Source organism: Musca autumnalis, unplaced genomic scaffold, assembly GCF_047663935.1.
Source record: "Musca autumnalis isolate F117 unplaced genomic scaffold, ASM4766393v1 scaffold_2, whole genome shotgun sequence".
Taxonomy (NCBI): domain Eukaryota; kingdom Metazoa; phylum Arthropoda; class Insecta; order Diptera; family Muscidae; genus Musca; species Musca autumnalis.
Window position 1 is genome coordinate 206,543,594 of NW_027411755.1, and position 26,714 is coordinate 206,570,307.

A 26,714-nucleotide genomic window follows, 5' to 3' on the forward strand; every position below is an offset into this window, starting at 1 on the left:
GCAAAAGGTTATAATCAAGAAAAAGGAATTGACTATAATGAAACTTTTGCTCCTGTAGTCAGGTATGAATCAATCAGATTTCTAATTGCTTTAGCTGCAAAATACAATTTGAAAATCCATCAAATGGATGCAGTTACTGCATTTTTAAACGGTGATCTAAAGGAAGAAATCTATATGGAACAGCCCGAAGGTATGAATGATGGAACTGGTAGAGTTTGCAAACTTCAAAAGTCCATATATGGATTAAAACAATCAAGCCGTGTATGGAATGATACTATTAACAAAGTTTTGTTGAAGATGGGGCTTACTCGATCCGAAACCGATCAGTGCATTTACTACAGAATTCAAAAGGACGAAATAACATACATCGCAATTTACGTAGATGATGTTTTGATTTTGTCAAATAAATCCAGTCATATTGAACGCATTAAGGAATCTCTGAAGAATAATTTTAAAATGCAAGACTTGGGCGAAGCTTCTTCAATGTTGGGAATTCGGATTTCTCAAAAGGACAACTATATCAAAATTGACCAGACCCAGTATATTGAAAATGTTCTTAAGCGTTTTCAGATGATCGACTGTAACCCAATAAAAACTCCAGTTGATTGTAGTACAAAAATTTCAAAGGAACTCTGTCCTAAAACAAGGGAGGATGAAATATACATGTCTAAAGTTCCTTACATGGAAGCAATTGGATGTTTATTATTTGCTGCAAACGTAACTCGACCTGATATTTGTTACATCGTTAACGTGTTGAGTAGATACTGTGAAAATCCTGGAAAAGGTCATTGGGAAGCATGTAAAAGAGTGATGCGTTACTTAAAAGGAACCATGAATAAAGGCATAGTTTATGCAAAAGATGGAGAAGAAATAACTGGATATTGTGATGCTGATTGGGGTAGCGACGTGGATGAACGACGTTCAACTACTGGATATGTATTTACTTTCCAGTCAGGTGCTGTGTCATGGGCTACTAAAAGTCAGAAAACTGTTGCTTTGTCTTCAACGGAGGCGGAATTCATGTCTATTGTTGCGGCCATTCAAGAAGTTATTTGGCTAAAACGTTTGGAGAAAGAACTCAGTGTTAAACCTGCTAAAACTATAGTTTTGCACTGTGATAATAAGAGTGCTATTCACGTTGCTTATAATAACGCCTATTCGTCTAGAACGAAGCACATCGATATAAGAGTCAAATTCATACAAGAACGTTTGCATGATGGTACTATTAATTTGCAATATTTATCTACAAATGAAATGGCTGCTGACATGTTTACAAAGGGCGTTACTTTAAACAAATTATTAGTCTTTACGAAAGTCTTTGGCTTGCAATAACAATTTATCATATATTTAAAATCATGTTACTATAAGTAGATATGATATTACATGTTCAGGGGAAGTGTTGAAATAAACTTGTAATATTTATACTTGTTATATGAAAATGTTAAACTGATATAGTAGTATTAGACATACAAACTGAATTGTCATAACTATATATACATATTGAATAAAATTTTTCCTTACTTCATCCTAAACATTCAAAACGATTAGTTGAATTTATTCTACCACTTCCACATTTACATCAATTTCGATGAGGCATATTTTTCCGATATGAAAGTGTATTTATCCCCGTTAGCATAAATGCTGAGGGAATAATTATACCACTATGTGGAAAGGGTATTATAAGTTTGTTTTGGGATAAATGCATGTAACACCGCGAAATATCGGCGGCTTATATATTTATTTATATTAGGTGTATTCCAAAAAGGAACCTGATATTCAAAGAAAATTTATATATGTATCAGAAGGGGCTACCAAGAAGGGGCTTCCAATTTTGGAACTTTTATTAGAAATGTATAATGATATACATAATTGTTCCACAAACATCCCAGTGGGGACAAGGGAGGCTTCTCTCATATGAATGAGTGCACCTCGATTCATACTAGCTCAATGATAAGGGACCTACTGTTTATCGCCGAAGAACGTGTCCTAAGACACCACATGTAACGAAGTTTTTCATGGTTGAAATACTCAGTAAATGTCACCATCATTACTGAGGGGTATTTTGTCACCGTTGAAAATTGCATGTGGCCTGGCCTAGGAACCGAACCTGGGCATTCTGCGCGAAAGGCGGGTGTGCATACCATTGCACCACGGTGGCACACTATTAGATATGTCAAAGCATGGAAATTTTACATTTTTTGATTTTTGAAGAATAGACTTCGGAGATATTTAATATTATTCCATAGAGTGGAGCTATATTTCAACTTCACATCCGCCTTGTACGCAGAATATCGTGGGTTCGATTCCCCGAAGAAGTAACATCAAGTTTTCAACGGTGTCAAAATACACCTCAGTAATTGTGGCACATTTTCTGAGTATTTCAGCCATATAAAACTTCTCTAAGAGTGGTGTAGTAGGACATGCCGTTCGGACTCGGCGATAAACTTTAGGTCCCAAGCTTAATGTAATAAGGTGGCAGAATCGACAAAGTTCTTTTGTACAATAAGCTTATTTGTTCCATAAAGAATTTTGATTTCCTGAAAACTAATTCCCAGGGGTAGTGGTGTAGGGTATCAAATGGTCGGCCCCGTCCGACTATAACCTTTGCTTACTTGTTAATATTAAAATTAACTTCGCCCTAATAGGCAAAATTTCAAATAAATAAAGGAACCCATTTATATGTTAGAGAGTACTTCTGTAATCTAACCGCTACATTGATGCAATTTTCATCAAGAGAGAGGTCAAGAGCAGGTTTTCAAGTTTCGTTTGCCGGAATATGTACACTAGAACTTAAAAAATGGACCAAAGATTAAATTTGAATATTTTCCCACAAAAGTTATGGCCAATTTCACCCGCTAAATACTCTCCTATCATTATTTAGAATTATTGGCTCTTCTTTGACCAAAACTCTTACCTCGTGCAAAAATTTGTCAGCATTACGCTATAACTGTTGGATCCCTGTATATACTGGGCTGTAGCTCGGTTATCTGACCACGTACATACATCAATATAATCGATCGATTTTCTTCCAAATATAACTTACGTGGCCGGGAATAAAGATTAAAAACTAGCAGACCCCGGTCCGCGTTGTTGGCCCGTCGTAATGAGTTTTAATGTCAACTTTTTATGGACTTTATGCTTGATAATTAAAAAATAGGTATTTTTTACCTCACTTCTTCGGTCCATTGTCAAACCGAGGACAATATAAAATGTATCTGTAGGCTTTCTTTTCTCTTACGGACTTTGTCAGATTTTTTCGCCCATTAATGCTGTTTAAGATTTGTTATCGTCCGTTATCGTTGTCTCAAAAATAATTTGCAAGCCGATGCACTCATACGTTTAGAAAATATATCGCTTATAAAACAATAGGCCCCCGAAATTCATCAGCAAATATATAGCATTTTGGACCACGGGACATTCCTGAACATTTTCTGAAAATTGCATGAAATAAGGTGCAGTAGTTTTGGAAAAATAATGTACTGAAAAGAGTGGGCGTGGTCATCAGTTTTCAAGATATAATATATTTAAAAAAAGTGGGCGTGGTCCGGTATTTTGGCTCCCAATATGTACCTAGGGTACACACAACACCATTGCCTCCCAAAATATATGCTGAAACCGATATAATCATTAATTTGGCTTATACATCCAATTACAATTTGGCTTATACAGGGGTCCATCCCTGTGCATTCCCTCAAAATTTCAGGGAAATCGGTTCAGTAGTTTTGTAGATGTAACAAATTTAAAAAGTGGGCGTGGTCGAGTCTTTGGATCCTAAAAAAGTAGGTAAGGTGGGAGACACAACCACAATTGCCTCTTAAATTAATTTCCAAACCGATACATTTGAAACTATTGTAAATATAGCATTTTCAAAGAAATAGGGTATAGGGGAAGTACCCCGCCCCCTCCGAAATTCAACAAAATTTGTAGCCCATTTTAACTGGCTGGCATCCCTGACAATTTTAGAAAAATCGTTTCAGTAGTTTTTGTAGAAAATATAAAAATTGAAAAAAGATGGCGTAAAGTGGGCATGGTCAAATTTTCTTTGCATAAAACTCCAAGTCGGGTTATGGCGCACATTTTACAGAATGAATTATCGAAATCGGTCCAGCCGTTCTCAACTAATGCCATCACCAACGAACGACATTTGATTTTCATTTATGTATGTATGTATGTAGATTTTACCAATTTTCACACAAAAGTTTCGGTCCATTTTATCCGGTAAATACTATCTGATCATCATATTAAATTGCAAGCTTCTTCTCTGTCATAATCTCAAACCTTACTTAAAATTTAGCGCTGATCGGACTATTATTGCGACCAACAGAGCAGCTACAAAATCTGAGTTCACCTCACCCTCTAAATATTTCACGATCATCACCAATGATAATATTCTGGTCTGAAGCTGATCTCCATTCAAAATTTCGTGACGATCGGTCCATAATTGCAACCTGGAGTTGGATTACAATTTTTAATGGATGGATGGACACACGGACGGACGAACACACATCGCTAAATTCCTTTATCTCGTCAAAATATTAAAAATGGTATACCACAATTGGGGTCTACGACGAATATTTGGCGGTGTTACATGCATTTTTAGCAAAAAAAAAAACTTCCACATAGTGGAGTAGGGTATAATAAAAAGAAAAATAAAAAATAAATTTATTTGAATTTATACATTTATTTTGTTTTCTTAAAAAATTGTTTTAAAAAAATGTACCAAGGGGGTACTTAAGTGTTGGCCAATACTCTATATGCATTTGCCCACTGGCCTGAACGATTTTTACGCTATCTACTTGTTGCAATATGTTCTGTTTTCCATGGGTGCTTTCCTAACATAACAATTCACCACAAGTGATCTCGGGGAATATACTCGTAAATACCTATTTTTTTGTTGAACACAGAACAGATTAATGAATGAAATGAAAGGGTGTTAATGCAAGAGCTGCATCCATGCTTGTCTGTTAACAAAAAAACATTTGTTTAAAAATCCATACGTACCGCCTTCTTCGTTTGCTTTCCCATCGTTCCATTTCGACAACTGCAAAGAGAATTTTGAAACAAAAGATGCAATTATTAATTATGACTTATTAAAGTGATTTATTGAAAAGAAGAAATACAAAGTTGATTAATCGAAAATCTTTACAAATAAAGCCGAAACATGTCATTGGCACCATGATACTTTGAAAAAAAATTTAATAATAATTTGTATTTAAATGTCGCAAACTCTAACTATTGAAGGGAGTGACTACCAAATTTCGATCAAGCTCGAGTCTCTAAATAACCCCCTCTACATAATTTTAACACCTATGCCTTAAATCTAGTTCAGGCCAGTCCACAGTGGATCCACCCATTGGTTAAAAATAAAAAAATGAATGTCAAAATTTTGGTACAACATCTGGCAACTCTGACAGCTATGACATAGACCTTCTTAAAAATATATTAGTTTTTGTTTCATTCGAACGCGATCTTCCTAAGAATAGCTTAACAAGTCGGAACATTTGACTAATATTTTTTGTTGTGAGTACAACATATATTTTAAGTGCCAGTAAATATATTCAAAATATCGCGAAACTAATACGTATAGCAAAATATTATAAGGGATTTTGAAGGAGGAGGTAATAGCTTAATTTTCATTAAAAAATAGTGTTTTAGCGTGTTGTGAAATTCTAGTTAGCTGCATATTTTCTTAGTGTATTTTGTAATGCCAATTCGATCATATACTTAAATAAGGTTTTAGTCATGATGCTCACCAGTGCATCTCGTTAATAATTTTCCAAAGTAGGTCATGGGTTTAAGATTATTCAGTATTAAAATCAGCTGCCATCTATTGCCAGACTATAAATGGTGGGTCGCTGACTAAAGCTGCCCTAGAATAGGGTTTCTATGGATATATCAGCGTATAACTCTGTTATCTGACCACGTACATTAACATAATTGGCATCAGTAGCAAGATGAAGAAATCTTCTTCCAAATTCGTCTTTCGTTGGCGGTACTTGCCTTCCAGGAAAAACGTTATAAGATCTTTATTAAAAATTTTACCAATTTTCGGACAAAAATTTTGATTTTTTTAATCCGCTAAATTGGTTGAATTTTATGTTGTTTCGGAGATTGTTTTGTTTCCCCAAGCCTATTTTTGCATCATATGATAACCGAGGCCTTTGTTCATGTCATTTTGTAATAACAGCATAAAACAATTCTTACCGTATACCCCCTCCAGAGGGGAAAGGGGGGAGAATGCTACGCTCGTGGTTTCTTAAAACACTCTTCGCAGCAGCACAAAGCTGTAACCGGCGCAATGGCTTGATTTTTTACACTCTAAATATTTTTGGCCACTTTCTCCATACAAGTGGATCCACTGTGCAGTCCAAGGATTCTGCTAAAGTTTAACACTGACCAAAAAAAAACAAGTAAAAAAGTATCAGTCGGTTTGGCCGACAGAGATATACCCTCAGCCTGTGTGAATTGAAACGTCCATCAATTAACAATATCGAATCTACGGATAACGGATTTTTCTCAGGAAGTATGGGCTTGCCCCTGATAAAACTTGTACCTTCGTAATGGGGGCAGCGAATACAAGTTGCTACAACAAAAATCAAAACAAATCGAGAGGAGGTCTTAAATTCCACTTTTCGGAAATTTTGTGTGGGAGGTACCCGAAGGAGTGGACCGATATAGTGAAATAAAAATGAAATAATTCGCTTGCAAATAATTTCAGATCATCAAGCTTAACTCTAAACGAGAAAATTAACAAAAATAATTCGAATTACAAAAGCAATAATACGAATTTCAAATGGAATAATTCGAATTACAAATAGAATAATTCGAATTACAAATGAAATGTTACGAATTACAAATAGAATTCTCGAATTACAACTAAAATGTTTCGAATTACATCTGAAAAGGTGCATATATGTCCTTCGGGTAACTCCAATACAAAATTTCGGAAAAGTGCAGTTTAGCAGCTCCTTTCCAATCGTTTTGATTTTTCTTGCAACCGGTTGCACTAAAGGCCCCTATTACGATGGTAAAGTTTTTTGAGTGGCAATTCCATACTTCTTGAGAAAATGAACCGAAAGCTGTTAAAAGCCCCTACGGCCAGCAAGTGTAGTGGAAGTGTCACACGACATCTCTCGAACCGAATACTGAGTTGATCCACACTTTGCATATCGTAATATTTCTGCGAATATTAGATACAATTCGAAGGTGGTCCTTACAAGTCCACTTCTTCCGGTATCTTCCCCACAAATGTTCGAAAATAATCGCTAAAATGGTATGCGCGCTATCTCATAAACGGAACAACCGATTTTGTTTTTGTTTTCTTAGGGTACCACCTACACAAATGATCAACATTTTTGTTTAAGTGCGGATAAGAGTCTGTTCGAGGATACTTTGCAAATTTTTACCGAAGTTACTTCTAGTGTCTCTGTTTACAGCGATAATATGTTTTTCGTGGACAAGTCCATGTTTCCTGATATAATGTTCCAAAGGTCTAAATTATGTGGTGACCAACTGAAATGAATGGTGGGCGGGAAATCTACCGTGAGGAATGACTCCCAAAATAAGACCCACTTCCAAAATGGACTATGTCAGTACATGCCTTTAATCCAAAATAATCGTTAAGAATCCTTATTAAATGGCTTTTTAGGCCTATCAATAAAAAATTAAAAGTTGTTATCCTCTAAATATCTACATTTCTGCTCTTTGACCGCATAGATTTTTTATACCCTCAGCATTTATGCTAACGAGGGCAAAATGTGCCTCAACGAAATAATGGTTTGGAAGTAATCTGTTTAAGACAATGTTCGTCCGTATGTCTGTCTGGCTGGCTGGAGCGCACGATAACTTTCGAACGGATGAACAGATTTGGTCCAAAATTTGGCATTTTGTCCAAAAATATTTTTGAAAATTTTTCGAAAAAATTGTGCGCACGATAACTCTTGAAGGGAGTAACCGAAAATGATTTTGATTGTGTAACCAGTAGTCGATCTGCTCACAGATATAAGTTTAAATTCATACAGGCTGAGGGTATACCTCTGTAGCCAAAGCCGACTGATACCTTTTTCACTTGTTTTACTTTAATGCCCTCCTTGATAATTGCTTCTAACATAACAACCACTTTATAACAATGATCCTTTGACCTTGAGAACTGATTTGTTTCCTTGTTTATAACATGTCTATGTAATATGGTCAACCAACCCCCCACATAACGCAACTAATAAAAATATTTTTGTACACTTTTTTATTTAATAAATGTTGTGTAGTTGGTTTTGAAAACTTTTACCTTTTAATATTTTAGAAAAACAAGTTTGGATGATGACCATCAAATCTACAGAACAAAAAACTCTGCTCACATGCTCTGTTGATATAAAAATTAATTAAAAGAAGCTTAACAGCTGGCTGGGATAAAAGTTTTGTCTTTCCACAGAAGGGAAATTCTTCAAGGTTTTGTTTTATAAACATTGTTAAAGGTTAGTTTAACCATAAGGGTAAAAATAAAAAAAAACGTTATTGCTAATCTGTATCGATATGTGCCTGCAAAATAATTCTGACCAGCAGAGATATAATAGACGATTGATTATAAAATTGTCCACTGAAGAAATTTAACTAATTTATACGAATATTTTTATAACATTCACCACGCCTTAACTAAATGTAAATTAAAGGTGCTTACACCTTGGAAGTTTTTGCGGTTTCTGAAACTACAATGTTCATAGATGAGAAAAATCAAAAAAAAAAAAAACAAGTAAAAAAGTATCAGTCGGCTTTCCCGACAGAGATATACCCTCAGCCTGTGCAAATTGAAACACTTTTTTTCACAAAAAACTTATGTATTTAAGGGGTTTCAAAATGTTGGTCTCGTATGAACCGACAAAAATGTGTATTAGGATTAAAGTTCAAAAATTTTGCTGAAAAGGTACTTAAAGGAATGGACCGTCATAGACCATGGGGGTGCCATAGGGGGTTTTTACACCCTTCGGGCTGTTTTCTCAAGAAGTATGGACTTGCCCTGAAACAACTTTTACCATCGTAATTGAGGCAGCGAATGTAAGTTGCTTCAACAAAAATCAAAGTGATTCAATAGCAGCCCTTAAAGTGAACTTATCAAAATTTTTGTGTGGGAGGTACGGGATGGAGTGGACAAATATAGTCCATATTCGAACCTGATCTATATCTAGTAGATATTATGAGAATGTGTAAAGTATGGACCAAATCGGTCACTCCCATCAAGAGTTATCGTGCCCACAATTTTTCCGAATATTTTTGAACTTTTGTGGGGTAGGTACCTGAAGGAGTGGACCGATATGGCTTATCTACGAACTTAAACTAAGTTTGGAAACAATATTACGAACGCCAAATTTTGGCCGGAACCGGCATTTCCGTTCGAGAATTATCTTGCGGTTCCACCCATAAACATGGTGTCATAGGGTTTGTTTTTCAACTTTCAGGCTATTTTTTCAGGAAGTATGTACTTGCCCTTGAGGAAACTTGTACCTTCGTATAGGGGACAGTGAATACAAGATGTTACAACAAAAACCAAGGCGACTCGAGAGCAGGTCCTAAACTGAACTTTTCCGAAATTTTGTGTGGGAGGTACTCGAAGGAGTTTACCGATTGAGTCCATATTGGAACCTCATCTAATTCTGGTAGAAATTTCATAATGTGCAAAGTATGGACCAAATCGGTTGCTCCCCTCAAGAGTTATCGTACGCACAAATTTTCCGAACATTTTCGAACTTCTGTGGGGGAGGTACCGGAAGGAGTGGACCGATATAATCCATCTTTGAACTTGAACTAAGTTTGGACAAAATATTACGAAAGCCAAATTTTGGACCGAATCGGCAGATCCGTTCGAGAGTTATTTTGCGCTCCAACCACTACACACGGTGTCATAGGGTTTTTGTAACTTTCAGGCTATTTTCTCAGGAAGTATGGACTTGCCCCTAATGAAACTTACAGCGTCGTATAGAGGACAAAAATCAAAGCGATTCCAGACCAGGTCCTAAACTGAACTTTTCCGAAATTTTGTGTGGGAAGTACCCGAAGGAGTGGACCGATTGAGTCCATATTGGAACCTAATCTAAGTTTGGTAGAAATTACACGATGTGCAAAGTATGGACCAAATCGGTTATTCCCTACAAGAGTTATCGTGCGCACAAGGTTTGCGACAATTTTTGCACTTTTGGGGGGGAGGTACCTGATGGAGTGGATCTATATGGCCCATCTTCGAACTTAAATCAAATCTGGACAAAATATTTCAATACCCAAAATTTGAACCGAATCGATTGATCCGTTCGAGAGTTATCGTGCGCACCAGCCAGCCAGACAGACAGACGGACGGACATTGCTAGATCTACTCAAAATTGTCTGAAACGGATATCGTACAAACATACTTGGGGTCTAAAACCATTATTTCGATGAGGCACATTTTTGGTCGTATCAAAGTGTAAATACCCTCTTTAGCATAATGGCTGAGGGTATAAAAAAAAAAAACAAAAAAATTGCCGGATGTATTTTCAGATAAATCGCTGTCAAAATTCACATTTTTAGGGCTTTTTGCTTGGAAACCGCAAGCCCTATCGAAATGGGACTAAAGATTTTTTGTAGCAGTAAAAATTCTCTACAAGATTGTCCTTTATGATATTTTTGTAGGTATTACCATTTTTGAGATATAGAAGATTAAATTTTGACAACTTACTGACTGTATCGTCTCCTTTTAAAACAAGGTCATGACTGCAATTTCCCAAATTAAACTTATATATCTCAAAAACCGTACAACCTAGGAAAAATTACGAAAACCAATCTTATACAGAATTTTCACAGCTATAAGATTTTCTCCTTGGGTGCTACCGTGATGCAATGTACGCTGAAGTTCGTGTATTCGATTCCCCGGCCATGCAACATCAAACACTTTTTAACGGTGGCAGCCATGTAAAACTTCTCTGTAAGTGATAAACTCGGCGATAAACTGTAGGTCCCATGTCATTGAGCTAATATGAATCGTTGTGCACTCATTGATATGAGAGAAGTCTCTCTTGTCCCTTCCGGAATGTTTGTGGAACCATTAACTTAAATACGATTTTATTTAGTCACATTTCTATCATATAGGGTGTTTTTTTTTAAGCTAGATAGAACTTTAAATTGTAAAAAGTAACACAAAAAATTAATTTTTGATGAATCTTTTTTTATTTTTTTTTTCAGTATACTCTGACAAATCATCATGAATAGACTTATGCTTGAACAACGCTACGAAATTATCCAAATTTACTTTGAAAATCAGTCGTCGATTCGCGCAACTTATAGACGACTTCATCATTTGTATGGCGTACATAATCGTCCATCTGAACAAGCCACTCGTAGAACTGTGGATAGATTTCGTACCACATACTCTCTAGACCAATCCACAAGAGACCCTACAGACTCCATTACATCCAGAAAAATGCACGGTATGGTGCGGTTTTCACGCTGGTGGCATCATCGGACCTTATTTCTTCAAAAATGAGGCCGGAGCTCGCGTTTCGGTCAATGGAGATCGTTACCGCACCATGATCAATGATTTTTTTGTTTGAAAATATGGATGACATTGATCCGGAGGAGATGTGGTTTCAACAGGATGGCGCTACGTGCCATACGGCGAACGCAACCATCGACTTATTGAAATCGAAATTTGGCGATAAGTTGATTTCGAGAAGTGGATCTGTCAATTGGCCTCCAAAGTCGTGCGATTTGACACCTCTCGATTATTTCCTGTGGGGCTACGTGAAGTCACTGGTTTATGCTGATAAACCAGCAACAATTGATGCTTTGGAGGCCAGCATTGTTCGTGTTATTCGTGACATACGGCCAGCAGTGCTCGAAAAAGTGGCCAAAAATTGGACGTCCAGACTGCACTTCGTCAAGAACAGCCGCGGTGCCCATATGCACGAAATCATTTTCAAATGTTAATGTCACGTATTGATCTTTCGAATAAAAAAAAAATTGATTACAATTTATTTTTTTGTGTTATTTTTTGCAATTTCAAGTTCTATCGGGCCTAAAAAAACCACCATGTACTTACCGTTTTCAAGCAAATCGTGAAAACCTAACAAAAAAATCTAAAAATGTGACCTAAACTTCTATTTCTCAAAAATGGTAAGACCTAGGACCAAATCATAACAGTAAATCCTCTGGAGAATTTTCACAGCTACTTAATGTTCTTTAGCTCCATCTCGATAGGAGTTGCAGTTTCCAAGCAAAATCGCGAAAACCTAAAATAAACCTGAAAATGTCAACTTTGACCGCGATTTATTTAAAAATCCCTCCAGCGATTTTTTTTTGTTTTTTTTTTTTCTCATTTTTCTCATCTATGAACATTGCTGTTTCAGAAACCGCGAAAACGTCCCAGGTGTAAGCGGTTTCTATTCAAAGTTAGTTAAGGTGCACCCTGCATGACAGTTTTATAGGGGGCCATACAGTCAGTACATTGTTCCAATTTGAACTTCTTTATCTCAAAAATGGTAAAACCCACGAAAATACCATTGAGGTCAATCTTGTAGAGATTTTTCATAGCTACGACATTTTCTTTAGTCCCATTTCGATAGGGCTTGCGGTGTCCAAGCAAAACCTAAAAAAGTCCTAAAAATGTGAACTTTGACCGCGATTTATTTGAAAATCCCTCCGGCGATTTTTTGTTTTTTTGATTTTTCTCATCTATGAACATTGTAATTAAAGAAACCGCAAAAACTTCCAAGGTGTAAGCACCTTTCATTTAAATTTAGTTAAGGCGCACCGTGCCATCTTGGAATTTTAAGAATATTTTATAAAAAAAAATTCAACTGGAAATAACTTATAATCTAACAATTAATTTTATATGCTTTTAAAGCATATGTTGAAGCACTTTTTCCACTCCGATTGAGGTACATCCAGAACATGGCTTTGCGGCAATCAAATTAAGTCATTGGGTACCAAATCGGGGCTTGACGGCGGATGATCCATCAATTCCATGTTTTGTCCGGTCAAAAAGGATATCGCATCAGATATCTTCCTGCCGAGAATGAACCACCACAATTTACAATGGATGATGTTGCGAATGCCCTCAGGAACGCTAAATCATCAAAAGCGCTGGGCCTCGATAGAATCTCCATGGTAATGCTAAAACAGCTGGATGTGCTGGGAGTTGAGTATCTCACCAATGTTCACAACCTGTCGCTAGCAACCCACATCGTTCCCGAAGTCTGGAAAATGGACAGGGTGGTCCCGCTACTGAAGCAAAAACCCTTGAGGCACTAGTCCTCCCCAGAGTTACAAAATGCCATCCAGTTGCCGGTCATCAGCATGTGTTCCGTAAGCAGCACAGCGCACCATCTCCACATATATTAGTCGAGGACTCAACCAGATCAAGCGGTGTAGAACCTGATATAGATCAGGTTCGAATATGGACTATATCGGTCCACTCTTTCGGCTACCTGCCACACAAAATTCGCATAAAGTGAAGTTTAAGAGCTCCCCTAGGATCGTTTTGAATTCTTTTCCAGAAACTTGCCCTTGCGGTTCCCTTTACGACGGCACACTTTTTTTCTTGCGCAAGTCCATACTTCCTGAGATATTGTCCTGGAAGCTCCAAGAACCCCTGACGGCACCAACCAAAATGGCAAATACGCAAGATAATTCTCGAAGGAAGTTTTTGAATGGTGCAGACCTTGCACATCATATTATTTCATACAGTCATGTATTAGGTTGGAATATGGAGTGTATCGGTCCACTCCTTCGGGCACCTTCCACACAAAATTCGGATAAAGTGAAGTTTAAGAGCTCCTCTCGGATAGTTTTGACATGTTTTCAGTAAGTTTTCCTTGCTGCTTTCTCTACGACGGTACAATTTGTTTCATGCGCAAGACCATACTTCCTGAGATATAGGCCTTAAAGCCACAAGAATCCTTGACAGCACCAACCAAAATGGCAAATCCGCAAGATAATTCTGGCAGAGATTTTCTGATTGTTGCAAACTTTGCACATCGTATTATTTCATCCAGCCATGTATCAGGTTGGAATATGGAATATATCGGCCCACTCCTTCGGATACATCCCACGCAAAATTCGGAGAAAGTAAAGTTTAAGAGCTTCTCTCACATTGTTTTGATTCTTTATTCAGTAGGTTGTTCGACCGGTCTCGTTTACAACGGTACATTTTTTCGGAGTAAGTCAATACTTCCTAAGATAGTGGCATGTTTGTTTCTGTTTTGTGATTTTTTGGTCAGTGGCTGAGGTTATGTCTCCGTCAGCACAGCTGACTGATACTTTCTTACTTGTTTTTTATACTCTCAGCATTTATGCTAACGAGGGTATATACACATTCATATGGGCAAAATGTGCCTCATCGGAATAATGGTTTTAGACCCCAAGTATGTTTGGACGAAATGTGTTTCAGACAATTTGGAGTTGATTTAGCTATGTCCGTCCGTCTGTCTGTCTGTCCCTCTGTCTGGCTGGCTGGTGCGCACGATAACTTTCGAACGGAGAAACCGATTCGGTTCAAAATTTGGCTTTCGTAATATTTTGCCCAAACTTAGTTTAAGTTCGAAGATGGGTTATATCGGTCTACTCCTTCTGGTACCTCCCCCACAAAAGTTCGAAAATGTTCGGAAAATCTGTGCGCACGATAACTCTTGAAGAGAGTAACCGATTTGGTCCACACTTTGTACATCGTGAAAGTTCTACCAGACCTAGATGAAGTTTAAACATGGACTCAATCGGTTCACTCCTTCAGGCACCTCCCACACAAAATTTCGGAAAAGCTCAGTTTATGAACTGCTCTAGAAACGCTTTGATTTTTGTTGTAGCAACTGGTATTCGCTGTCCCCCATACGACGGTACAAGTTTCATAAGGGGCAAGTCCGTACTTCCTGAGAAAATAGCCTGAAAGGTGCAAAGAGCCCCTATGACACCGTGTGTAGTGGTTGGAGCACAAGATAACTCTCGAACGGATCTGCCAATTCGGCCTTCATAATATTTTCTCCAAACATAGTTTAAATTCGAAGGTAAGCTATATCGGTCCACTCCTTCAGGTACCTCCCTCACAAAAATTCAAAAAAGCTTCGGAAAAAATATACGCACGATAACTCTTGAAGGGAGTGACTGATGTAATCCATACTCTGCACATCCATATATATCTACCAGATAAAAATCAGGTTCGACTAGGTGTAAGGTGTGGCTCTTGAACTGTTCTACCGATTTGGTGCAACGTTTGGTCTTCATCATATTTTATCCAAACTTAGTTTCATGGGGCAATACCGGTCCCCAACTTCCGGTACTTCTCCCCAATATTTAAAAATGTCACTAAAATGTTAGGACGACATCACTTGAATGGTGCAACCAATTTGGTCCAAACTTTGGATCTCCTAATATTTTGTCAAAATGTAGTTTAACTTCTAAAATGACCCATATCGGTCCTCTCTAATGGTACCTCCCCCACAAAAGTTCAACATTTGTGTTAATTTCTAATCCACATTTTTGTCGGCAAGTTCAAATGTTGAAAAGGGCCACAAAATTCTGAAGAGACGCTAAATACATTCTATCTGTCCGTAGATGAAAGTTTTAATTCACATTGGCTGAGGGTATACCTCTGTCGGCAAAGCCGACTGACACTTTTTTACTTGTTTATATCCTCAGCCTTTAGGCTAAAGAGGGTATTTACACTTTGATACGACCAATGTGCCTCATCGAAATAATGGTTTTAGACCCCAAGTATGTTTGTACGATATCAGTTTCAGACAATTTTGAGTAGATCTAGCAATGTCCGTCCGTCTGTCTGTCTGTCTGGCTGGCTGGTGCGCACGATAACTCTCGAACGGATCAATCGATTCAGTTCAAATTTTGGGTATCGAAATATTTTGTCCAGATTTGATTTAAGTTCGAAGATGGGTTAGATCGGTCCACTCCTTCCGGTACCTCCCCCACAAAAGTTCGAAAATGTTCGGAAAATTTGTGCGCACGATAACTCTTGAAGTTAGTAACCGATTTGGTCCATACTTTGCACAACCTGAAATGTGTACCAGACTTAGATAAGGTTTCAATATGGACTCCATCGGTTCACTCCTTCGGGTACCTCCCACACAAAATTTCGGAAAAGTTCAGTTTAGGACCATCTCTCGAATAGCTTTAATTTTTGTTTTATCAACTTGTATTCACTGCCCCCCATACGACGGTACAAGTTTGATTAGGGGCAAGTCCATACTTCCTGAGAAAATAGCATGAAAGTTGCAAAGAACCGCTATGACACCGTGTGAGGTAGTTGGATCGCTAGAACGGATCTGCCGATTTGGTCCAACATTTGGCCTTAGTAATATTTTGTCCAAACATAGTTTAAGTTCGAAGATAAGCCATATCGGTCCACTCCTTCAGGTACCTCCCCCACAAAAGTTCAAAAATGTTCGGAAAAATTGTTCGTACGGTAACTCTTGAAGGGAGTGGCCGAATTGGTCCATACTTTACACATCCTAATAGATCTACCAGATATAGATCAGGTTCAAATATGGACTATATTTGTCCACCCCATCCGGTACCTCCCACACAAAATTTCGGATAAGTTCACTTTAAGACCTGATATCGAATCACTTTGATTTTTGTTGAAGCAACTTGCATTCGCTGCCTCAATTACGATGGTAAACGTTTTTTTTAAGGGGCAGGTCCATACTTCTTGAGCAAACAGCCCGTATAGTGTAAAAACCCCCTATGGCACCATATGTTGTGGCTGGAGATCAACAGGGAGTTATATCTCCGAAACATTTTAACCTGTATGTCTCATGTATTTCACCCCCTCCATACCGCATTCAGATCGTAGCGTATGCGGATGAAAATTTGTGAAAAGTTGAACTTTTAGCCCCTTTTTACAAATATCCGCCACTAAATCTACGTCCACTCTGTTCACCACATGGACGGACGGCAGGGATGAAAACTAAGTTGAATGTCATAGTCGATGGTAGCAAAATTTCGACCACAAACTACCCCAATATTCTAGGGGTCACATACGACAGCATGTTCATTTCGTTCGCGCAAGCAACAGCTATCTGCTACAAACTGCGATGTAAAAACAATGACCTTAAGTCCCTAGCCCACAGTACTTGAAGTGCAGATAAAGAAACCTTGTTAACGCGTTAGGTCGGTCTGTGGTAAGCTATTATGGTCGCGATGAAAAAATATTTAAAACTGTCAGAATGCCGGCCTAAGAACTGCGACAAGGTGCATTAGCAGATAATGATTATTAAAGTACAGTAACACAATGACATGCTTTCAATGCAGTACTTGCTCGGGTGTTACCGTGAGAGCCATTCTTATCACCATACGGTGGATAGGACGCCCCCAGCACAGGCATGTAAGGAGGGATCTTCATGATCTAGAAAGAGAAGTACAACATTACAAGAGAGAACCAGGATTAAATAGCATTCACAGTGATGCAGTTGGAGATGCCATAAAAAAAAACTATCAACTACGCTCGGGATGGTACAGCCGTTTGAATTCCTATAATGCAAGGATCGAAGACACCTGCCAAACCTATTCAACTTACTCCAATAATTGTGTGGTTACATTCCATCGAAACAGCCACATTCGTAGAACTGGTGATAGACTCAGACCAAATTAAGCAGAACAAGTAAGAACGCCGTTAAGTTCGGCCTCCACCTCCACCATCATTGTATTAAAGTAAATGTGAACAATTAGTAACTACCTATCTCTTTCACTACGTGGAAGTTCTATCGGGGGATATATAAACACCTATATCCACAACGAAGACTAAATATAAAATTTCAGCCATTTCGGTAGGATGGCTAAAACCATTAAAATACCGAAAATCTGGAGGTACCTTTCTATGGGAGCTATATGAAGACGTTTACCTTTACCGACGCATTTTAGGTTGAAAGTTTTATACCCCCAATGAAGGCTAAATACCAAATTCCAGCCATTTTGGTGGGATGTTGAGGCCACAACCTTCCAAAATACCGAAAATCGGGAGGTACCGTTCTATGGGAGCTATATGAAAACGTTGACCTATACTGACAAATTTCAGTGGAAAGTTTAATACCCTCAAAGAAGACTTAATATAAAATGTCAGCCATATCGGTGGGATATTGAGGCTAAAACCTTTTAAATAGCGAAATCCCGGAGGTACCTTTGTTTTGTACCCTCAACGAAGACAAAATACCAAATTTTAGCCATTTCGGTGGGATGTTGAAGTCACAACCTTCGAAATACCGAAAATCGGAAGGTACCATTCTATGGGCCTATATGAAGACGTTGAACTATACCGACGAATTTCAGGTGGAAATTTTTTACCCCAAATGAACACTAAATACCAAATGAATGAAGAATATGAAGACGATAATTTTCAGGTGGAAAGTTTTATACACCCAACGAAGACCAACTACCAAATGTCAGCCATTTCGGTGGGATGTTGAGGCCAAATACCAAATTTCAGCCATTTCGTTGTTATATTGAGGCTAAATCCTTCAAAATACCAAAAATCGGGAGGTACCGCTCTATGGGAGCTATAGGAAAACGTTGACCTATACCGACAAATTTCAGGTGAAATGTTTTTTTCCCTCAACGAAGACTATCCACCAAATTTCAGCTATTTCGGTGAAATGTTGAGGCCACAACCTTCAAAATACCGAAAATCGGTATGGGGGTTATATGAAGACATGGACCTATACCGACAAATATCACGTGGAAAGTTTTACACACCCAACGAACACTAAATACCAAATTCCAACCATTTTAGAGGTATATTGAGGCTAAGACCTTGAAAATACCCAAAAACCGTAGATACCGTTCTATGGGAGCTATATGAAGACATTGACCTATACCGAAAAATTTCAGGTGGAAAGTTTAATACCCCCAATGAAGACTAAGTACCAAATTTCAGTCGTTTCGGTGGGATATTGAGGCCACAACCTTCAAAATACCGAAAATCGGGAGGTACCGTTCTATGGGGTCTATATGAAGACGTTGACCTATACCGATAAGTTTCAGTTGGAAATTTTTATACCCCCAACGAAGTACCAAATTTTAGCCATTTCGGTGGAAAAATGAAGCTAAATCTTTCAACATACCGCAAATCAATACCAAATATCCTAGGAGTAATAGAAACTTCTCAACATATTCCCCGATTTTGGCTCCCTTAAAAAATATTGATTAGAAATCTGCTGGTTCTTGAAAATTATATATCTGAAAAGCTTACCCGAAATCCCCTCATCTGTCTGAATAGCTGTCTGAATACAAATTCACAAAACAACCATGACAATAAAACCAACAACAACAATAATGTTGATAACAGAGATGTAAACAGAAGCCATCATTGACAAGAGAGGAAATGACGATGTTAAAAAGGATGTTACTGTATAAACAAACAGCAACAACAACAACAACCACAGCAATAATGAATGAGGCTGCTAATTTTGTTATGTTTGATTATCCCCAGAACAGATTGCAAACAACCGCACACAGACATCAAACGTATAGCAGCAAAACTACTTCTCTCAGAGTAAACTAAAACCGGATGAAACCTTCTACTAAGGTCAAATATGTTCAGATGCGAAACTGTAATGCTATGGATGCGGAATGAAAGTCACAGTAACGTTTTTCGAGGAGGGAAAGGATGGATAAAACACTAGAGGGACCACATTTCACTCAGATTCACCTGGTGCTCCTCTATCTTTGGAGTATGATTCATATCCTTATATTGTGGATATACATACATTCAAGCGGAGGAGTTTTTAAACTCCTCATGGTCAAATGCAATATATTGTTTCCTAATAATTGACCCCGCCTTTACTATCTCCATTTTCACTTAATTATCATTGAACTGTTCGTGGAATTTCAACAATATTCTAATAACAATATCTCCCCCTCAAAAATACAATTATCACTATTAATATGTGTGCCTCAGTGTCTGTCTGTGTGTTTGTACGGCAATGTGATGGTGATAAGGCCATCGTTGTCGATGCAACAACATTTACCGATAACCATGATGATGTGATGATGATGATGTTATTGCTGAGATTTTGCATTCATTTCGGATGCGGTTTGCCATGAAATGGTGTTTGTTTATGTATTAGTAATTTGTGTACTCATCTATCCACACACACACCTCCAAACATAAATACAGAAAATGCATTTTGTGTTCGATTTTACCTTATCTCGGTGTTTTTGTTATTCAAGGTTTTTTGTAGGAAATCATCACACGCACATACACAGACTCATACCTTCACAATGTTTTGTATCTCTCTATGTGTGTGTCTGTCTAGGTGAAGTCGAAGGTTAAACAGGAAACACAGATTTGCTTGGGAAATGAAGGTGTGTCGATTGCGTTGATGGCTGTATGTATGAATGGATTTGTGTGTGTGTGTGTTTTCGTTGCAATTTGGTGTGGCTGGCGCAGGGTTTTTCACAGACGAATAGATTTCAACATTTAGCAAATTAGTAATTGTTGGTTAATTTATATAAATAGTGATGATATTCTATTAGCGAATCGTTGAACACATTGGAGGTAGGTTTTGTATGTTCTTTTCTACAAACCATTAGTTAGTCATCTTGTGAATAATGAATTGGGAAACTGTAGAAGCCAAATGACTGTTTCTTATAAGAATCATATAATTTTGAACAATTCTTTATACCCTCAAATTTTAGAGTGGAAGCAACCTTTCTTTCTTTCAGAAAGGGTATATAGAAGTACCCTTTCTTTGAGAAAGGGTATATAGAAGTACCCTTTCTTTGAGAAAGGGTATATAGAAGTACCCTTTCTTTGAGAAAGGGTATATAGAAGTACCCTTTCTTTGAGAAAGGGTCTATAGAAGTACCCTTTCTTTGAGAAAGGGTATATAGAAGTACCCTTTCTTTGAGAAAGGTATATAGAAGTACCCTTTCTTTGAGAAAGGGTCTATAGAAGTACCCTTTCTTTGAGAAAGGGTATATAGAAGTACCCTTTCTTTGAGAAAGGGTCTATAGAAGTACCCTTTCTTTGAGAAAGGGTATATAGAAGTACCCTTTCTTTGAGAAAGGGTATATAGAAGTACCCTTTCTTTGAGAAAGGGTATATAGAAGTACCCTTTCTTTGAGAAAGGGTATATAGAAGTACCCTTTCTTTGAGAAAGGGTATATAGAAGTACCCTTTCTTTGAGAAAGGGTATATAGAAGTACCCTTTCTTTGAGAAAGGGTATATAGAAGTACCCTTTCTTTGAGAAAGGGTCTATAGAAGTACCCTTTCTTTGAGAAAGGGTCTATAGAAGTACCCTTTCTTTGAGAAAGGGTATATAGAAGTACCCTTTCTTTGAGAAAGGGTCTATAGAAGTACCCTTTCTTTGAGAAAGGGTATATAGAAGTACCCTTTCTTTGAGAAAGGGTCTATAGAAGTACCCTTTCTTTGAGAAAGGGTCTATAGAAGTACCCTTTCTTTGAGAAAGGGTATATAGAAGTACCCTTTCTTTGAGAAAGGGTCTATAGAAGTACCCTTTCTTTGAGAAAGGGTCTATAGAAGTACCCTTTCTTTGAGAAAGGGTATATAGAAGTACCCTTTCTTTGAGAAAGGGTCTATAGAAGTACCCTTTCTTTGAGAAAGGGTATATAAAAGTACCCTTTCTTTGAGAAAGGGTATATAGAAGTACCCTTTCTTTGAGAAAGGGTATATAGAAGTACCCTTTCTTTGAGAAAGGGTATATAGAAGTACCCTTTCTTTGAGAAAGGGTATATAGAAGTACCCTTTCTTTGAGAAAGGGTATATAGAAGTACCCTTTCTTTGAGAAAGGGTATATAGAAGTACCCTTTCTTTGAGAAAGGGTATATAGAAGTACCCTTTCTTTGAGAAAGGGTATATAGAAGTACCCTTTCTTTGAGAAAGGGTATATAGAAGTACCCTTTCTTTGAGAAAGGGTATATAGAAGTACCCTTTCTTTGAGAAAGGGTATATAGAAGTACCCTTTCTTTGAGAAAGGGTATATAGAAGTACCCTTTCTTTGAGAAAGGGTATATAGAAGTACCCTTTCTTTGAGAAAGGGTATATAGAAGTACCCTTTCTTTGAGAAAGGGTATATAGAAGTACCCTTTCTTTGAGAAAGGGTATATAGAAGTACCCTTTCTTTGAGAAAGGGTCTATAGAAGTACCCTTTCTTTGAGAAAGGGTATATAGAAGTACCCTTTCTTTGAGAAAGGGTCTATAGAAGTACCCTTTCTTTGAGAAAGGGTATATAGAAGTACCCTTTCTTTGAGAAAGGGTATATAGAAGTACCCTTTCTTTGAGAAAGGGTCTATAGAAGTACCCTTTCTTTGAGAAAGGGTATATAGAAGTACCCTTTCTTTGAGAAAGGGTATATAGAAGTACCCTTTCTTTGAGAAAGGCTATATAGAAGTACCCTTTCTTTGAGAAAGAGTATATAGAAGTACCCTTTCTTTGAGAAAGGGTATATAGAAGTACCCTTTCTTTGAGAAAGGGTATATAGAAGTACCCTTTCTTTGAGAAAGGGTCTATAGAAGTACCCTTTCTTTGAGAAAGGGTATATAGAAGTACCCTTTCTTTGAGAAAGGGTATATAGAAGTACCCTTTCTTTGAGAAAGGGTATATAGAAGTACCCTTTCTTTGAGAAAGGGTATATAGAAGTACCCTTTCTTTGAGAAAGGGTCTATAGAAGTACCCTTTCTTTGAGAAAGGGTATATAGAAGTACCCTTTCTTTGAGAAAGGGTCTATAGAAGTACCCTTTCTTTGAGAAAGGGTATATAGAAGTACCCTTTCTTTGAGAAAGGGTATATAGAAGTACCCTTTCTTTGAGAAAGGGTATATAGAAGTACCTTTTCTTTGAGAAAGGGTATATAGAAGTACCCTTTCTTTGAGAAAGGGTATATAGAAGTACCCTTTCTTTGAGAAAGGGTCTATAGAAGTACCCTTTCTTTGAGAAAGGGTATATAGAAGTACCCTTTCTTTGAGAAAGGGTCTATAGAAGTACCCTTTCTTTGAGAAAGGGTATATAGAAGTACCCTTTCTTTGAGAAAGGGTATATAGAAGTACCCTTTCTTTGAGAAAGGGTATATAGAAGTACCCTTTCTTTGAGAAAGGGTATATAGAAGTACCCTTTCTTTGAGAAAGGGTATATAGAAGTACCCTTTCTTTGAGAAAGGGTATATAGAAGTACCCTTTCTTTGAGAAAGGGTATATAGAAGTACCCTTTCTTTGAGAAAGGGTCTATAGAAGTACCCTTTCTTTAAGAAAGGGTATATGGAAGTACCCTTTCTTTGAGAAAGAGTATATAGAAGTACCCTTTCTTTGAGAAAGAGTATATAGAAGTACCCTTTCTTTGAGAAAGGGTATATAGAAGTACCCTTTCTTTGAGAAAGGGTATATAGAAGTACCCTTTCTTTGAGAAAGGGTCTATAGAAGTACCCTTTCTTTGAGAAAGGGTATATAAAAGTACCCTTTCGTTGAGAAAGGGTCTATAGAAGTACCCTTTCTTTGAGTAAGGGTCTAAAGAAGCACCATTTCTTTCAGAAAGTGTCTAACGAAGCACCCTTTCTTTCAGAAAGTGTCTAACGAAGCACCCTTTCTTTCAAAAAGTGTCTATAGAAGGACCCCTTGTTTCAAAAAGGGTGTATTGAAGCTAGGGATACACAGTGAATTGCAATAATCGGTTTTTCGATTATTCGGTTTTCGTCAAAAACTTAAAAGTCGACTTTCGATTAATCGTTAACCGCCGAAAATCGATTATAATCGAATATAATCGACCATTTTCGTTGATGCGATCCGTGATGGTTATATGTATAAAAAAATACCGCCAATTATGCGGTTTTAACACACCCAATAGTCAACTACGACTAATAGTCGACCACGATCAATAACCGACTACGAATAATAATAGACTACGACTAATGGTTGACTACGAATAATAGTAATAATAGTTGGCTCCGTCTTCCGAAAGTCGACTAAGAATAATCGATTTTTGGGTTTTCGCACAATCAATAGTCGACTACGACTTTTGGAAATTTTACGGTTAATAATCGATTAATCGATTAACCGAAATCGATTTTACGTATCCCCAATTGAAGCACCCTTTCTTTCAGAAGGGGTCTGTAGAAGCACACTTTCTTTCAAAAGGGGTCTGTAGAAGCACACTTTCTTTCAAAAGGGGCCAAAGAAGCACTTTTTTTCAGAAAGGGTCTATATTAGCACCCTTTTTTCAGAAAGGGTCTATATTAGCACCCTTTTTTCAGAAAGGGTCTATATTAGCACCCTTTTTTCAGAAAGGGTCTTTAGAAGCACCCTTTTTTCAGAAAGGGTCTTTAGAAGCACCCTTTTTTCAGAAAGGGTCTTTAGAAGCACCCTTTATTCAGAAAGGGTCTTAAGAAGCACCCTTTCTTTCAGAAACGCTCAACAGAAGCACCCTTTGTTTTAGAAAGGGTCTTTAGAAGCACCCTTTGTTTTAGAAAGGGTCTTTAGAAGCACCCTTTGTTTTAGAAAGGGTCTTTAGAAGCACCCTTTGTTTTAGAAAGGGTCTTTAGAAGCACCCTTTGTTTTAGAAAGGGTCTTTAGAAGCACCCTTTGTTTTAGAAAGGGTCTTTAGAAGCACCCTTTGTTTTAGAAAGGGTCTTTAGAAGCACCCCTTCTTTTAGAAAGAGTATTTAGAAGCACCCCTTCTTTTAGAAAGGGTATTTAGAAGCACCCCTTCTTTTAGAAAGGGTATTTAGAAGCACCCCTTCTTTTAGAAAGGGTATTTAGAAGCACCCCTTCTTTTAGAAAGGGTATTTAGAAGCACCCCTTCTTTTAGAAAGGGTATTTAGAAGCACCCTTTCTTTTAGAAAGGTTCTTTAGAAGCACCCTTTCTTTTAGAAAGGGTCTTTAGAAGCACCCTTTCTTTTAGAAAGGGTCTTTAGAAGCACCCTTTCTTTTAGAAAGGGTCTTTAGAAGCACCCTTTCTTTTAGAAGTGATCTATAGAAGCACCCTTTCTGAAAGAAGCACCCATTCTTCCAGAAAGGGTCTATAGAAGCACCCATTCTTCCAGAAAGGGTCTATAGAAGCACCCATTCTTCCAGAAAGGGTCTATAGAAGCACCCATTCTTCCAGAAAGGGTCTATAGAAGCACCCATTCTTCCAGAAAGGGTCTATAGAAGCACCCATTCTTCCAGAAAGGGTCTATAGAAGCACCCATTCTTCCAGAAAGGGTCTATAGAAGCACCCATTCTTCCAGAAAGGGTCTATAGAAGCACCCATTCTTCCAGAAAGGGTCTATAGAAGCACCCATTCTTCCAGAAAGGGTCTATAGAAGCACCCATTCTTCCAGAAAGGGTCTATAGAAGCACCCATTCTTCCAGAAAGGGTCTATAGAAGCACCCATTCTTCCAGAAAGGGTCTATAGAAGCACCCATTCTTCCAGAAAGTATCTATGGAAGCACCCTTTCTTTGAGAAAGGGTCTATAGAAGCACCCTTTCTTTCAGAAGTGATCTATAGAAGCACCCTTTCTTTCAGAAGGGATCTATAGGAGCACCCTTTCTTTCAGAAGGGATCTAAAGAAGCACCCTTTCTTTCAGAAGGGATCTATAGAAACACCCTTTCATTCAGAAAGGGTCAAAGAGGGTCTAGAGAAGCACCCTATCTTCCTGAAAGGGTCTTTTGATGCACCCTTTCTTTCAAAAAAGATCGATAGAGGCACTTTATCTTTCAGAGTGTGTCGACAGAAACTACCTTTCTTTCAGAAAGGGTGAATAGAAGTAAACTTTCTATAGAAGCACAATTCCTTTCAGAAAGGGTCTACAGAAGCACATTTTTTCAGAAAGTGTCTATAGAAGCACCGTTTCTTACAGAAAATGTTTATATAAGCACCCTTTGTTTCAAAAACTGTCTATAGAAGCACCCATTCTTTCAGAAAGAGTCTATAGAAGCAGCCTTTCTTTCATAAGGGGTCTACAGAAACACCATTTCTTTCAGAAAGAGAATATTGAAGCACCCTTTCTTCCAGAAAGGGCCTATAAAAGCACCATATCTTCCAGAAAGGGCCTACAGAACCTCCCTTTCTTTCAAAAAGCGTCGATAGCTCCGCCTTTTCTTTCAGAAAGTGCCCATAAAAGCACCGTTTCTTTCTCAAATTTTTAATTTACTTTGTTCTCGGGGCAATAAGTCGTATGAACAACGTTTTTCTCCAAGTTTTACACAAAGAAACAAACATACGCACCCTGGTATTGAAATTGTTTGTACAAGCCACGTTTTTGTGCCACTTTTAAAGCGTTAAACACTTTTCACAAACACAAAAGGAAACCAAAAAAATATGCATGAACGAATAAAGAAACAATTAAAAACGTTTTATGTGAACAATAGAGCGACCGACAACAAGCAAAAAAGTGGACTCTGTTTATCCTACATTGTCGTGATGCAATGCTGCAAATAGTTGTTGTCGGCTGGTGCATGTTTTGCGAACACAAACAACACACATTGTTTTGTATATCTGGTATATTTGTTTTGTGTGTTTCTTTGGCATTTCGGTCTCCAAGCCATGGCATCATGTTTTTTGTTATTCCTTTTCCTTTGTGTAGACGTGTGCGAAAGTGTGTTTTACCAAAGGGAATTTTTAAAGATTTTTGCGTTGGCCCTAAAATCGAATGACCAAAGTGCATTTTTTTAAAGATTTTTAGATAGACCCAAAGAAGGCAATAAAGATGGATTTTTTTTTTACCGATTTTTAGGTGAGATATTTAAAAGATTTTTAAG

At 37.7% G+C, this 26,714-nt stretch overlaps 1 protein-coding gene across 8 annotated transcripts in view; it reads right to left on the minus strand.

Annotated features, from left to right (window-relative positions):
* The window catches only part of Trpgamma (Transient receptor potential cation channel gamma), a 129,451-nt gene that overhangs the window by 72,386 nt on the left and 30,351 nt on the right, over positions 1-26,714 (minus strand). For all 8 annotated transcript variants that reach the window (XR_012410058.1, XR_012410057.1, XM_073966293.1 and 5 more), the window contains one exon: positions 5,002-5,041. Coding sequence is in view for 2 of the 8 variants with exons in the window: in XM_073966289.1 (XP_073822390.1) it covers positions 5,002-5,025 (24 nt within the window). In the remaining 6 variants the exon portion in view is untranslated. The remainder of the gene's footprint in view (positions 1-5,001; positions 5,042-26,714) is intronic.